The sequence below is a fragment of the Talpa occidentalis genome, unplaced genomic scaffold (genome assembly GCF_014898055.3).
Source record: "Talpa occidentalis isolate TD23 unplaced genomic scaffold, MPIMG_talOcc4v2.1 talOcc4.7, whole genome shotgun sequence".
Lineage (NCBI taxonomy): Eukaryota > Metazoa > Chordata > Mammalia > Eulipotyphla > Talpidae > Talpa > Talpa occidentalis.
The window spans coordinates 59,577,134-59,592,205 of record NW_023605083.1 but is presented as its reverse complement, the minus strand read 5'-3'; the positions used below and the strand labels follow the sequence as shown (position 1 = coordinate 59,592,205).

Genomic DNA, 15,072 nt, shown 5'->3' with positions numbered 1-15,072 from the left:
CTGTGCCCCCACCATAATTATTGTATCAGTAAGTTCCCCTTCCTGTCCATAAGACAAAGTAGGAGTCTGAATTCGACATAAACTCAATAAACACACTGTCCATGAAATATTTAAGGGAGGCCATGAGAGAATAATTGCTTTGCAATGAATAAATTCATTCCATCACCATCTCTTTAGGATAATACACATAAACTTTTCAACCTGCAGTTCTAGAAAAGGTTGAGTTATTTCTTTAGTTAAATAAAACATTACTAAGAATGTGATTCTTGATGTTTTTGCCTTGCTTACCAGGAAGCTCAGCACCAAATTTGCGGCATCTGTACAGCCTTGTGGATTGCATTTTTGCCAACTTTCTACAGCTATTATTTTGCTATTCAGTCTCATTTTCCTTTTGGATCTTGCTTTCTCTATTTTACCTAATTGCATTTTACATGCATATGTTCTCTTTTTCTTTATGAGGGGGATAAAGACCAGGAAGGGGGTGAAAACCAAACTTTCAGAATGAGTTTGGGACAAATGATCCAGGAGTCATTCTTCTAACACTGGCAAAAGCAGACATTCTGAATCAGCCGATTGTGAGTTCACAATCAGTGCTGCTGATTTTAATTTGCTCTTCTTCTAGGTTTCATGACGATTAATTTATTTATAACAGGGTAGCTTGAATAAGTTAATGATGATAATTACTGGAGTAGGAGGTACAGTAAGGTAGTTTGTGGCAATGGTTGTGAATTGTAGTGAGTTTAAAATAACTATTCATGGATCCAGGGGCCCCAGATGACATTTTATTACTAGCATTTCTCCTTCTGAAGCTCCTTACACCACTGAAAGTATTCCCTCTGAAAATTCCAATTGGTGATAAATACTGGATGCAGAAATATTAACATTTTAAAATCCCGGCTTACAGTTCATCTTACTTTTTCCTTTACTTTCCATACCTGTGCAAAATGAATGACTTCAACTACCTCTCATGTACATGCTATTGAAAAGCAAAGCTGTATTATGTCTACATTTCTTATCTGTAGTCTTATCTGTAAATGATCAACAACAGATGCACATAGACACATGTGAAAAAAATTCTTTATTAATTTCTCACATTTCATTACAAAATGTATGTTGCAAACAACTTGAATAACCTACTTGTGTGTTTTTTGTTTTTTAAACCCTTGGCTTCAAGAACTCAGGATTTCCCTATCTTTTATCAAGTTTTGGGAAACACTTGTCGCTGGAGTCAAAAAGTTATCATTTTGCTATTTATTTTCTTCTCTCAAGCTCTGAAAAAAAATGTCCTCTGTATAAATTAAACCAAAAAAGATGTTGTAAATTCTATGGCATTACAGTCAACAGAATTATAATAATGCATCCAAAATGTGCGGCCACAAAATATCAGGTATATGTTTGAAAAAAGGAAAAAAAAAATGACATTCTAGCCTTGTTAAAAGGATAATGGTCCCATATTTTTATTAACAGGTTAGCAAAACAAAATCCAATGGATTACAATATTTACATGTTATTTGAAAAATAAAGTAGTGATAAAAGCATGTCACAATTATTTTCTTTTTTTTTCTTTTTCTTTTTTGTTTGTTTTTGGGTAACCATTACAAACACCCAATCCAGGTATGGAACTGTTTAATACATTTGAAATGAGGCCAATTAAAAACAAAGATGGACATAAAATGGATCTTTGTTTAGATAGTTCACACTTTCCCCATTTTCTGGTTTCCACGTGATGGCCCCCCTCCCTAAAAAAAAAAATTAAATTAAAACAAATGCCCTATGAATAAAAATTCATAACAGCAAGAAAATAAAAGAAGAACATGCTTTTCAAGTAAGCACTTATTCCACAAATGCACTACCTTTCCATGGATTTTATTTGAAGCTGTGTGGGACACTGTCATCTCTGCAATTCCCTTCCCTTCCTTCCCTCCCCCTCCCCCAACCCTCCAAGTAAAAAAACAAAACAAAACAAAACAAAACAAAACATGAAAACCAAAGGACTCATACACACACACATTCACACATACTCACACACATACTCACACACACACAGGCTTCTAAAACCTAGGCTTCAAGGAAAGTTCTTTTCTACTTTTTGGAACGAAACCCTTTGTTCACCATCAGAACATATTATAAATGTAGACTTAGATTTAGTCTAAGCGGTTCCCTCCTGAAAAAGCTAATATGGGGAAACAGAGCAGCTGGCAGCTAGATTAAAACAACAAAAAAAAGTAGTTCTCCAGGCTCCTTGTAGGATATAAGTATTTCTTGTCCACGCTCACCAAAGGGATGGGGGTCCTAGCACATCCCTTTGTCCCCCAGATAAATGAGAAACCCCTCCCCCCCAACACAATGGAAACAAAACAGAACACAGATTTAAAATTCACACACAAAAGTCAGCCCATCCTAACAGAAATTATTTGTGTGAGACGGATAATGTGTTAATTTGACAAGCAACAAAAGGGTGAAGAGGACTTCCTCATCTGGTCCACAAGCTGCATAGCTGTGCCGAAAAGTTTGGTTCTTTAGTTAAATAATAAAAAAAAAAAGTTAACTTCTTTGTTATTTCCATGTTTAAAATAAAAACATTCCTATTCACAAAAAACTAAATCTCCCTTGCCCCCAAATTAAAACAAAAACAACACACACACAAAAAACAATTTATATGAAAAACTGAATTGTGCTGTGTTTGTAACACTCAAATTGATAGAAAATAAACATGTGGCAAACAAAAACTCCACAGTCACCTTAAAATTAGCTCACATGAATCTACCAAATTCTAAATTATAGTTGAACACTAATAAACAGCTTACCTGGAATAAAGGATGACAATTCACAAACAGTTATCTAATAATTAAAGTCTGTTTCTTTTTTTTGTTTTGTTTTTTACTAAAATAATTAAAAAAATCACAGTATTTTAAGAAATAAAACCCTCATGGGGATTTTAAGCACAATTTGTGTTCCTTTCTTTAAAACTCTTTTTTTTTTCTCCATTCACCATCTTGCCCAGCAGTTCTCTCTACATTTAACCACGACGACGACGACAGGTAGTACTGACAATGCAGAGAATTCCCTTGGTTAAGTTTGAGGTACTAGGAAACAGGTGACTGTTTTATGCAAAGCAGTTTTTTTTTTGTTTTCTGTTTTGTTTTTTGTTTTTTCCCAAAGCGGCTGCAGTTAGGTCTTGAAAAAGCTTAAGGTATTAAAACTAGAAAAACGCACGGAAAGTTGTGCGTCAAAAAGTTGTTCCCCTAAGAGAAGTCTTCTCCTGCATGGAGCGTCTGTTTCTGCATCAGTCCAAGACCACCACAGAGCACACCGGTGCACAGGAGGGGCTTCCATATTCTGCCACCAGTGACACTTCATGATGCAGATCCGGAAGAAAAGGTGTAGTGATGGAAAAGAGCCACATATTCCAACCATTTAAATAACTTTAATTTACATACTCACTCACACAGGTACCAGTGCTTTGAAAATAGATTGTTCAGTCCTAAAAAGCAGCTTTTTCTGTCTTCTCTTTTCTGACCCCCCTTCTCAGCCCAAGCTGGCCCTCCCACTTTTTCATCACGGTTCAAGTAAGGTTTGATTCAGAATTTCACCAAACGCTTATTCGTTTTTGGCCTCTGCATTCTCCAGGAGAGCTTTGTCAGCAGCGACTACACAGATGGCTACTGTTTCATTCTTTAGGGAAAAGTCTATCCCGATTGCCTCGTCATCTTCTTTTTCCTCAATAGAGGGCATCTTAATACTGTCCTCCACGCTCTCTTTCAGGTGGATTTCCTCTCTGCTCACCTGGCTGGTGTCATTCAATGCCCTGGCAAAACATTTACGGTAGACACAGATGAGTATACATATTTTTCTACTGAAACACAAAAGACTTATGTGTCTTTACTTCTCTGATCCTAAGATCTTCGTGGTTAAACAAACCATGACAACCTTGGCCACATGTTATGTCTCAGTCATGTGTTCCTGATGTCCTGGAATCTTATTAAAGATTCCAACCTACACAAGCATTCATTATTATACTACGTTTTGATGATGCCACTTTGTTGCCAGATTATGATACTGGCTTTATGTCCTCTCTTCCACCAGGTCGTAAGTGTGATTAGCAAGACTTGTCTTAAGTTCAAAGTCAGCAGTAGAACCTGGAAGGCTGGAGGTTGGCTATACTTATTATGACTAAAAGCACAACTCGGGTATTAAAGATCAAATTGACAGGTCCAGAAACAAAGTGTAGAAACAAACAGAAAACAAACACCTGAAGATGGAATCCATGGGAAGCTTAGTTATAGTCTTTGAAGTTTAGCTGCTTCAGGAAAGGACCAACTCCTACTCTCTCTCTGTCTGGAGGGCCAAGGGCTCTGTCTAGGGGATGGCTGCATGTTCAAGGATCTTGTGAGTAGTTTATAGACATGCTCCCACCTACCTGGGAGGCAGGCAGAAGCTGGCTCGGTCAAGGGAAGAGCACTGAAGGCAGTGCGGGTTTGTGTGTGGGGTGAGGAGTGCTCAAAGCCACTCAGGGAATGAGTCATCCAGAGGCAGGAACTTTTGATCTTCTGCCCCATCTCCGCATCAGAGAATGCAAGGCTGATGAACGCTGAAGGGACACTATGCGAGGACTTGAGCAGGACCTCTTATTCATTAAGATGACTCCTCCTTGTGTGACTTATATGTGGGTGCTCATTATAAAAACTAACCGAATAGGAAATACCCAGTTCCTTACAACTAACTCTCCTCCCAGAAATGGGACACAGAGTCCATGCATCATCAGGGAAACCCAGAAAAGAACATGGTCTCTTCGGGAGTAGGCATTTTGGGGAAGGCTCCACTTACATGCCATGTCTCAGCACATGCCTCTCCCACTCAGAGCCCTGGGAAAACGCCCGTCCGCAAAATTCACATGGAAAACGCTTCTCAGTGTTCATCGGAGCCCCATGGTCTGAATATCGCATCAGATCTACGAGAAGAAGGCAGAAGAACCACTTGAGTGCTGAGGGAGTCAGAAGAGCAGTCAACAGTCATTAGGAAACTCCCTCACCTACCTTCACGCAAAGCCACTGGTGAAAGCAGTTTCTACATCCTTATACTTTTTCCTACTCCCAAAGGGTATTTTTTGAGTAGCTCTCAAGAACTGGTCCTGATTCCCAGGTCCCACGCTTCCCCAATCCTACTCACCACCCCAGTTGCATTCATTGCAAGGAAACTGTTTCTTTCCTGCCAAAAGAGCCCTGCCTGCCCATTGCAAAGGTGTCTCAGCACTTTTTTCTCTACCTAATCTCTCCCTTCTGTGATTTTCCCGATCAGTGCCTCACAGTTTAGCACCTCTTCATTTTCTATTTGACACGGGTTTTCCTTTGCTCGCTAAAAAGAATATATAGACTACAGAAAGCACCGACCAGTTATGCCTAGTATACCACAGGGTTTTGACTCATTCCCGGGAAGGGTGAGGCTCCCAGCTATGGTCATCTGTCTCGGATATCATAATCAACACCTCCCAGAGTGACTGCAGGCGCTGAATGAGATCCATACACACCTAGTGTGAATGTGAGTCTTAGCACATGGGGGTGCCAGGATGTGAAACACATCCTCAGCTAGAGAGGAATCCTGGCCAGAACAGTATCCACCCCTCAATCAGTGGTGTCCCCAAGATGTGGGGGACATGCAGACTTTTCTGGCCATGTCCATTCTACAAAGCAAATACTGACTGTGGTTTTGTGTTATCTGCAGTGCCGGGAACATGCTAAGGGTCTGATAAATGTGGATTGGCTGGCTAATTGTTTACAGGCCACTCCTCCTGGCAAACTCTAAGACGAGGGTTTATATGGCCTTTGTGTTATCCTGAGTCCCCAGCCCATATGTCTTTCATTATACCAGGAGGGCCAAATCTTCCTGTGGGTAATAAACAGCAGGACCTACACGGTTCTGCAGCCACGTTGCAAAGTGAGGGCCGCGCACAGGGAAATGTTGATCATCCCTATGAATCTCATCATCGTGCGCCTGTACATACAAGATATTATAGGAAGTTGCCTCCTGTTTGAAATACTCCACCTAATAAAAGCCTCAGGATGACGTTAACAGGATAGGTGTCTCTGCGCTGCCTTAATCTTCAGCACAAAAAGCTAAGTGAATGGGACCAGTTTTAACAAAAGATGAAACATTTTCTCACAAATTAAGAAGATCACCACACAAGCCATTAAAAATAATTGCACAGACTATCTTCCTTGATTCTTTTCATTGGAAATGAGACAGCACCATCTGCTCTGCGCATTAATTCCTTAGCAGGGATTATCTTGGGCAAGAAATCAACAGAATGCCTTCCTGACTCCTCCCAGCTGCATAATGAGAGGGGGTGGGGAGGATTCGGCTTGGCTTCATTTTGATTTCTTCATGCCTGGTTTCTTCTCTTTCAATTTCCCTCCAAGCTTCCTAGGCAGGACCAGCGGTGGTGTCGGTCAGACCTCTCTCCAGCTCCCGTGTTGCGAAGGGATGTTGGGGATGGGGTGGCGATGAAGCCAGGAGCCCCAAGAATGAGGGAGCATGCCTGATGAGAGTGTGCATCACCAAGGAGGGCCTGCTCCTGGCACGTTTGCTCCTTTACCCTTAGGAAACATGAAACCAGCCATCTATTCTTTCCAATGGCTCATGCTGTTTCATCCTCAAAGGAGGAGGCCAATCATTACCTGTCACACATCAAATAGCTCCCCATCAGCGCGAGAGCTGTGCTAAAGCCACCTCCCGCTCTCTACTCCTAGAAGACAGACCGTCTGGCAAAAACACCCCGAGGCTATTGTGTGCTGTTTCTTCTTGTTGGCAAGAATATACCTAGATGGTGGAAAATTGATTCTAGGTCTATTCAAAGGAGATGAGACAAAGGAGGCTGTTATTTCAAGGACTGAGAGGGGGCCGGGAAGATTTAGGCTTCTAATTCCCATTCATATGACTAGAAGAGACTCTTACAAACCCCCACCCTCTGAGAGAGGAATACACGCTTCTCCATTCCAAGACTTTTTCTGTCCCTTGGGGTTCAGGCTCATGAATGTGGATTCTACACTTTCCAGTGAGAAGAGATTGGCCACTAGGATGTCCTGTCTGGTTAAATTGAGCTGGTCTGATGCCCCAGTGCTTACATGACATGAGTGGGCAGCAGGGATACGGTGGCCCAGGTATCTTATGGCCGCTGTCTTTCTTCTAATTTTCTATGCCTCTGTTTTGAATAAGTCACAGGAAAGGGAAGGATGGAAAGAGGTCCTTGCCTCTGCCATGCTCCTAACTTCTAAAATCAAGAGTGCTCTGCTTTTGTGATTAAAACATCCTACTATCCATGACAGAGGAAGAGCAGAGCAGAGAGCACCAGAAGGTAAAGGGAGGCTTGAGGCCCTCTGTTAAGGGCATCCTCTTGCAGAGAACTTTGGTAGCAGATATTAAAGGACCCTATTGGTGAAATGTTTTTTTAAAAAAAAGTGAAAAGAAAATTTAAAGCCATGCTTCTCAGCTCCAGTTGTTTTCCTTAAAAGGATGCACTAGTACAACTCCTTTTAATAAAAGTTGTGACTTCTCAAGAGCAGTCAACCCACAGAGTGAGATAGTTCCTCTGTCCATTGTTTTTTCAGGTTGACCATGGGCACAGGGGTTTGAAGAGCTGGTCCACCTTGCCTGGTGGTCCCTGCTGTCCTTTGGTCAGGGGTTCAGTGGTCACACTGGACCCCCACTTTGTAAACCCATGGTCTCCTGGTGTAGCATCAAGGCATGGGTGAAAGTAGAGACAAGTTAATAGGAATAAGGAGAATGTTGGAAAGAAATGCCACTAAATAAGCTTTCTTAGGCTTCCTGACTAAGCAGAAAACACAAGGATATTCTGCAAAAGCGCATCTCAGAATAAGGCCCTAAAGGCCACTGATGGACAAAATTCAGGGCCAGCTCCCTTCAATGAAGGACAATCCATGGCCCAAAGAGTAAGTAGTAGAAAAGAGATCTTGTCTTTGGAACCAGAAAACGTCAGTATTTTGTTTTACTTTGAATGAACTCCTAAACTTTCTGGGTTTTCATTTCCCTGATTATAAGATGATGATAATACCACCTACATTGCAGGGTTATTATCAGGTAGTTACTACATCCAGCAACTGGGCTAATGCCCTGTGTATTATTTCACTTAAGCTTTACAACAACCCTAGGAGGTAGGTGATTTATTATTATTGTCGTTGTTATTATTATTACTTTACGCGTGATGACTGTGCAAGGGGATAGAATAATTTACCCAAGGTCATAAAGACACTAAGTAGCAGAACTGGGATTCAAATCCAGGCAGGCCAACTGCAGAGCCCTCTACTTTAAATATGATTAAAGAAAAAAAGCTTATATGAAAACCACCAACACTGGGCCTGGCACATAATGATGCTTCATAATGGGAAGTAATAGCATTCTTCTCATCACTGGGATGAAATCTGTAAGTTTATTTCTCATGTTTATGCCATCCATGTGCTTTTGATAATTTGCAGTAACTAAGGTAACATATCCTAACCTACATTCTTATATGCACAATATTGGGATTTCCATGATACTCCGGAAACCCAACTCTGCATCACGGAAGTGTATGTCTATGATTAAATAAAAGGAGAAAATGTCTATTCCCCTGGAGTTTCTAGAGATGGTAAAAGTTTACAAAGACATGGCCTCTGACATGTTTCTTAAGTCAGTCTGTTCTGCTACTTAACTAAGAAGGATCATTCCTTCTGTTCCTCCTACAACAACCTTCTGCCTCCCGTCTGTCTCACCACGGACATGCTGGATACCATCTGGGGAGCAGAGGGCAGGAACGAGACTAACCTCTGTCATCTGCCTTGCTGTTCATTTCTTCTTCCTTGTCCTCATCATCACTGCTGGAACTCTCCATCTTCTCCTTCATCTGTTCCAGCTGATCCAAGTTCACCCGTCCAACCAGCTCAAAGTTACGGCTTACCTGTAAAAGGCCCAAAGGAAGGATGGAACGATGAACCACAGAGTGAATGGGGCTCTTCCTGGAGGAAAGCTCATTTTTCTAGAAGGTGTTTTTAGTGCCTATGAGGTCGTTTCCTTCACTTTGACTCTTTCGGGGGTGTGGGAGAGGGTACATCCTTTGCTCCCAGGTTGTACCATTTGCAGTGGGACTGTCCACGTTGGACCTTTCTTACCAAGAAAGGTGAAGTACTGCCAGCAGGAAATCAAAGGGACCGTGAAGCCCTTTGATAGAGTAGGTATCCAGTAAACACTTTATGCATTACACTGAAAGGTGTAACTTTTGTTAACTATCCAGCTTCCAATACTTCTGGAGGTGAAGAGGTTCTGTGAATATTCTCAGACCAGCAGTGAGAGTCACAACCTTTCCCACCAAGATCCTATCAACTGGGAGGGCTGCGGGTAGTCCATTCCGAAGCCCAGTGTAAATGGAGGCGATGTTATTACTGTCTGTGGTGCCACTGTTTATGAAGCTGACCACAGTCTATTTATCAAAGCTGGGATCATCCGAGAAAAATCTAGATGACTAACTCTTAAAAAAACCTCTTAAAAAAGGGTTAACGATGGCTGATTTTTATTTATGTAAAATGCGGTTAGAACAGTGTAGGAATCTAAAATTTCTTTAAAATCTCAACCAAGGGAAAGAAAAATCCACACTAAGAAATCCCTGCGATGATATTCTGTTTGGGGGACTCCTGTCAATAGCAGCATAAACTTTATCTTCTTAATTAATCTATTTTCAGAACCTCCTCAGGTGCATGCACAGAATTGCCAGGAATCACAGGTGAGCTCAGCCAACAAGACTCAGGCCAATAAACCACGACAGGCGAGTCCTGTGTGTGAGCCACGGCCCTCTCCCTGCCAGCGACTAGGGAGGGACCTTCCAGGGAGAATGAGACCTGGCTCTGGCCTCCAGAGGCTCACAGTTTAGTTGAGGAGGGAAGACAGACATCATTAATTAGATTCCAAGGCAGACTTCCATAGCTGCTACTGCAGAGATGGAGCGTAATGAGGGCACAAGAGAGGACAGGCAGAATTTACAAAACAATCCCCAAATATTCTCTGGGACCAGACTGGAACAAAGATTTGCTGAGCACCACCAATTCCATATGCCGGGCAGATGGGTACATCCCCATCAACTGTGACAGACACGGGGAAAGAGGCTCAGAGCAGGGCTGACAGACAGCCCCTGTGACAAGGCTTAGCTTCACCCCAACAAGTCACACAGGAAGCAGGTAGCATTTAGGAGGAGGACGAAGAGTCAGAATAAAATCTCTTTTAAAATAAGAGAAATCATACAGTGACTTAACGATAGTAATAAAACCCCTGAGATCAGCTGACTTTGATATCAAGTGGACATGAGAGTAGAAAAGATGTTTTCGTCAATCTCAATTCTTATTCATATTTTGCTCAGTAAAAAAGGCCAGTTCTTGTTTAACTCATTAAAATGAATTTTAAAATGAACAGACTGAGATGAGAAGGAGGAAGTCGAGTTTAGGATCTTTATTATTTCTCTCCCCTTCTAGGAGAGTTTACAGAACAGTCTCCAAGGGGCTTTAACTTATGGCTCCTTCCTACCTAGATATCTATCTGCATGTCTCATTCCCACACACCAAGATGAATTTTTATTGACTTTAATGACATAAAAGCAAAAAGCAAAGGAGCATGAGTTTTGAAATCAGGCAGAGGTGATTTCAAGTTCAGGGTGTGCCATTAACCACTAGATTCTGGGTACATCACCAAACATATATCAATGTCATCAGTGGTAAAATGGGGTCAGTGTAGTACCTAAAACTACAATCCCCCGAACATAGTTCCCTTTCCCTTTCTGGGAAAATGATCTTTTTCCATTTTGGCTTTTGGAAAATCTCATAATAAGCACTGTAAATGCATATTTATGAGGTTATGTTTAGCCACAAATTCTACATTTTAACCAAATAGCATTTATGACAAATATTTAAATAAAAGTTTTCTGGGTTGCCAGTTTTTCAGGAAAAGGAGGAAAGGTTCCAACTTGCCTAATTTTGAGATATGTGTGACGAACCATATTTTCTAATGAACCAATTGTTGAAAAACAGCCTTTCCTGAACACCTTCTTCTATTTCTTACCTTTATTCACTCAGCTGTAGGTGTAGGTGGGCAGTTGCCAGAAAGCAAAAATAATAAAACCCAGAAAGACCAAGACCAAAAAAGAATCCTCAAACATCTGTTTAAATCCAGTTGTTAGTATTTGTTCATTTGTTCGTTCATGTTCATTCATTCATTTACTTACTCGGGACTTCTAAATGCTTGTTGCACGCCAGATCCCTTGCTAGGTGTTGGAGCTTCTACTTCCCAATGAATTTGTGCTGACATAATATTTTTCCTACCCTTCTCAGATTTCTTGAGGACTGCCATTTGTCCATCATCCTATCATCATCATCCCTGTACCAGAAAACTATTAATGTTGTGAATTTACACAATTTTAAAATAGTAGATGATATTTTCACCATATGATATTCATCAGGGGCTGGCCCAGGATGTATTTGTCCTGAAGATTTCAAAATCTCTACTATGAAATTAAAAGATTTAAGAGTAAAAACTAAAATTCTTACTATATAATTAGAAGAGTTTAAAATAAAACTCTTGATAGTGTTGGGTTCTTTCTGTATTTTAAATCCCCAAATCAGTAATCCAATCATAATCTTAATACAAAAGAAAACCCCTTGGCTGCATTTTTGAGCTATCATCTCTTACCTGGATTAGAGCAACCCCCTCCCTCCCTCTTTGCTGTTTTCCCAGTATCTGTTCTTGCCCCTTCTTGCATCGATTCTCCCGTGTGGTCTGGGCAGTTTTTTTGGTTTGTTTTTTCTTTTTTTTTTTCCAATTTCAACCTATTCATGTCAGTCTCTGCTTGCCCTCAGGATAAAAATCCCCATGGCTGGCTATCATCTCATCCTGGCCCGCTGTCTCCAGACTACCTCAACTCTCCTTTGCTCCCACACCTAAACTTACAGGGACTCCTGGGATACACCATATGCTTGACTTCATACCTCCTCTACTCATGCCATTTGCTCTACCTGAAATCTTCTCAAGCTTGTCTCCTCCACGTGATGCCTCCTCTGTCTTCCAGCCTGGCTTTTGAATTTCTCCCAGTTCAATCTTCTTGCCTTATGTTTCCTCAGCATCCTCTCTCCCCTTTCATAACTCATCTTACTCAGCAATGAATTTTCTATGGCCACCTCTACTCCAAAAAGCTGCAAACTCATGAGGACAGACTCTTATTCAAGGCTAGATGACCATGGTCAGTATGTGTCCAGATTAGAGAAGGCACTGTTCTCACCTCCTGCATCTCCATTTTAATTTAATATAGTTCTCTTTCTTATAGACACTCACAAAGAAAATTTGGAAAACAGAAGTCTCTTGAAGTCCAAATTACCTATCCACAATAGCTATTAACAAGCTATGGCACTTCTACATTCCTGCTCTCTCTGTAAAAATTATTTACATTCCGATAATCATATTCAAACATACAAGGTGCATAGCCTACCTTTTTACTCCTGGCATGACAGGTGTATTTATAGTGTCCATATAAATACTATTTTTATCACTATATATTTTATCAATTATTGTAGTTTACTTGACCCTTCCTATCTGAGCTTGTCTTTTGCTATTTCTGGCTTTTCACTATTAAACCTGCAATACTAAAACATACTGTATATAAACCTTACTTTCATTTGTAGCTTTAATTCTATGGGTTAAATTTCCAGATGTGAAATAATAGGGCCCAAATCAAAGGATGTGGATTTTAATGAATTTACAATATATTTCTAAGTTGGTTTCTGAAATGGTCATACCAGTAAGTTACTTTCATGACCTAGGAAACTGACCAACTTTTTAACGGCGCAAAGGACATACTGAAGGGAAGTCATTTTTTTTCTATGGAGATGAGAATTAACTACTTTGTTTCCCAAGAAACAAAGGAGTCCACAATAAGGAGGTCTACAATAAGGAGAGAAAGAACAAGTTTGAGATTTGCCTTTTGGTATGTTGTTGAAGGATGGATGTTTCAAAGACATAATTACTCAGACTATAAAACTATAAACAAATCCTATATCCCATGAAAGCTATTCGTGCCTGTCCAAAACCCAAAGTCCCCTAAGGAGGCCAGTAACTCAGAGTGATGGTGAAGCTGCCTCTCTAATGAGAAGGGGAGATGAAGTGATGATAGCCACCAGCAAATGCTTTAACCCCTTGATGCTGCAGTGACCACACCATAAACCCTCCCATGCTCATGCTTCATGTTCAAGTTCACAACTACAACTCTGTTGTTTGTTTGTCAGTTCTTAGCCATTCAACAAAATGATTTAGGACTGTCCCTAGCAGATTAAAAACTCCATATTTGAGACTTATTCTAAAGGGAAGGAAATATTCTATGATTTACAAATATTACCAAGTTGAGCATGCATTTTCATGTTATCCTAGGGTGGCAAGTCAAAATTCAGTCTTAGAGAAAAGACAGCTATAAACTTGCCTATTCATGGAAAAATGTAAGTTGGACACTCTTGTCTTCAGAATGCCTTAGCAGACATTAAGTGGGGGTGATCAAGAGGACAAAAACTCTACCTAACACTTCCAGAGTACCATGCCACTGAGGGTTCCCCCTCCTTCTTACTTCTAACATTTCTATCATGTAGAAGGGACACCTGGTCAGGATGCTCACATCATCTAATACTGCAAGTCCATGTTAAAATAATCTAAGTGAACATTTTATTTCTAAAAAAAGTGACACCAAACAACATGGAAAAATTTTCTGTTCCATCAGAGAGTGCATCTCAGTCACACACTGAGAGTATCTGTGAAGATTTTAAAGGACTTACATCATAAGCTGGCAAACTTTCTGTAAAGGGCCAGAGAAGCAAATATTTTAGGCTCTCTGGGGACCTGGAATCTGTGCCGTTATCTCAATGGCTGCTCTAGTTTGCAAGCAGCTACAGATATAGTAAATGCACGAGCAAGGCTGGATTCCAATTAAAATGTATAAAACTGTATATATGAAATTTGAATTTCATATGTCATGAAATATTATTCTTTGCTTTTTTCATCCATTTAAAAATGTCAAAACCATTTTTAGTTGGTGGGCCATATGAAAACAGGCGCTGTGCTGGATTTGGCCCAGGGGCCAGAGATTGCCAACCCCTGACTTCAAAATCAGGTGGTTTATCCAGCAGATCTCTGCAAGTCAGAATGGGAATGAAAGAAAGAAACCAGTGGGAGGAAGGTTCAGGAAAGCACTGACTCTATGATTTATTAAAGGAAGATGGTCAAAGGTGCAGGTAAAAATCTTGATTTCTCAGAGAAGAGTATTTCAATCAGAGTTCTGTAAAAGCTTCACGAAAGGCTTTTCAGCCAAGTGTATTAAGGTTCTATGGAAGATGAGCCGTGACACCATACTGCTCTGCACGATGCTGCCCTCCTATTTTATAGACACTTTTATCAAGCACTTAACATGCTGGGTTGTGAGTCTTTGTTTAAGCTTATAACTTATACTTGCTTATAAACTCTTCCAGAGTAGCAACCATTTCTAATGTAGCTTTATATGCCCAACGCAGAGTATAAGGTCAGCCATGTAGTTGACACACGATAAATGTTATCTGAATTTACCAGTAGCATAAAAACCCATGGGAGATCATAAAGTATAAAGAACTTCATGATGTTGCCATAAGGTTGGCATCCCATGATATGAATTTGCTTGCTAATGAGAGAATAAACCTGGAAATTTTCTGCAAGCTTTTTTTCAGTTCTTACTAAATATTCATTATGTGCTAATAATTAATCCCGTTATTTTCTGCAACTATTACTCAACGCTTATGGCTGTTCTGTAAGATGTGTATTATCATCCATATTTGTAGAGGAGGAGGACAGAACACAGACAGGTAAGACAGCGGGGCTGGAACATGTATCATTTTAGATGGCACAGCTTCCGTTTTTCCCATGATAAAATAAATCACTTGTAGAAATGCAAAATTGTTTACAAAATATGTAAAATTCACCCACGGTAGACTGGCTGAACAAAAGAAAGAAGAGGGAAAAAGTATTGTGAAAATA

At 40.4% G+C, this 15,072-nt stretch overlaps 1 protein-coding gene across 7 annotated transcripts in view; it reads right to left on the bottom strand.

Moving 5' to 3' along the window:
- Positions 1-302: 302 nt before the first annotated feature.
- The window catches only part of ZNF462 (zinc finger protein 462), a 158,900-nt gene continuing 144,130 nt past the window's right edge, over positions 303-15,072 (bottom strand). For 6 of the 7 annotated variants that reach the window (XM_037491657.2, XM_037491656.2, XM_037491662.2 and 3 more), the window contains 3 exons: positions 8,818-8,950; positions 4,828-4,951; positions 303-3,808 (listed from right to left, as the gene is read on the bottom strand). In XM_037491657.2, the coding sequence (XP_037347554.2) occupies positions 3,601-3,808; positions 4,828-4,951; positions 8,818-8,950 (465 nt within the window). In that variant the 3' untranslated portion in view covers positions 303-3,600. The remainder of the gene's footprint in view (positions 3,809-4,827; positions 4,952-8,817; positions 8,951-15,072) is intronic. The other variant, XM_054689126.1, reaches the window with a different exon arrangement.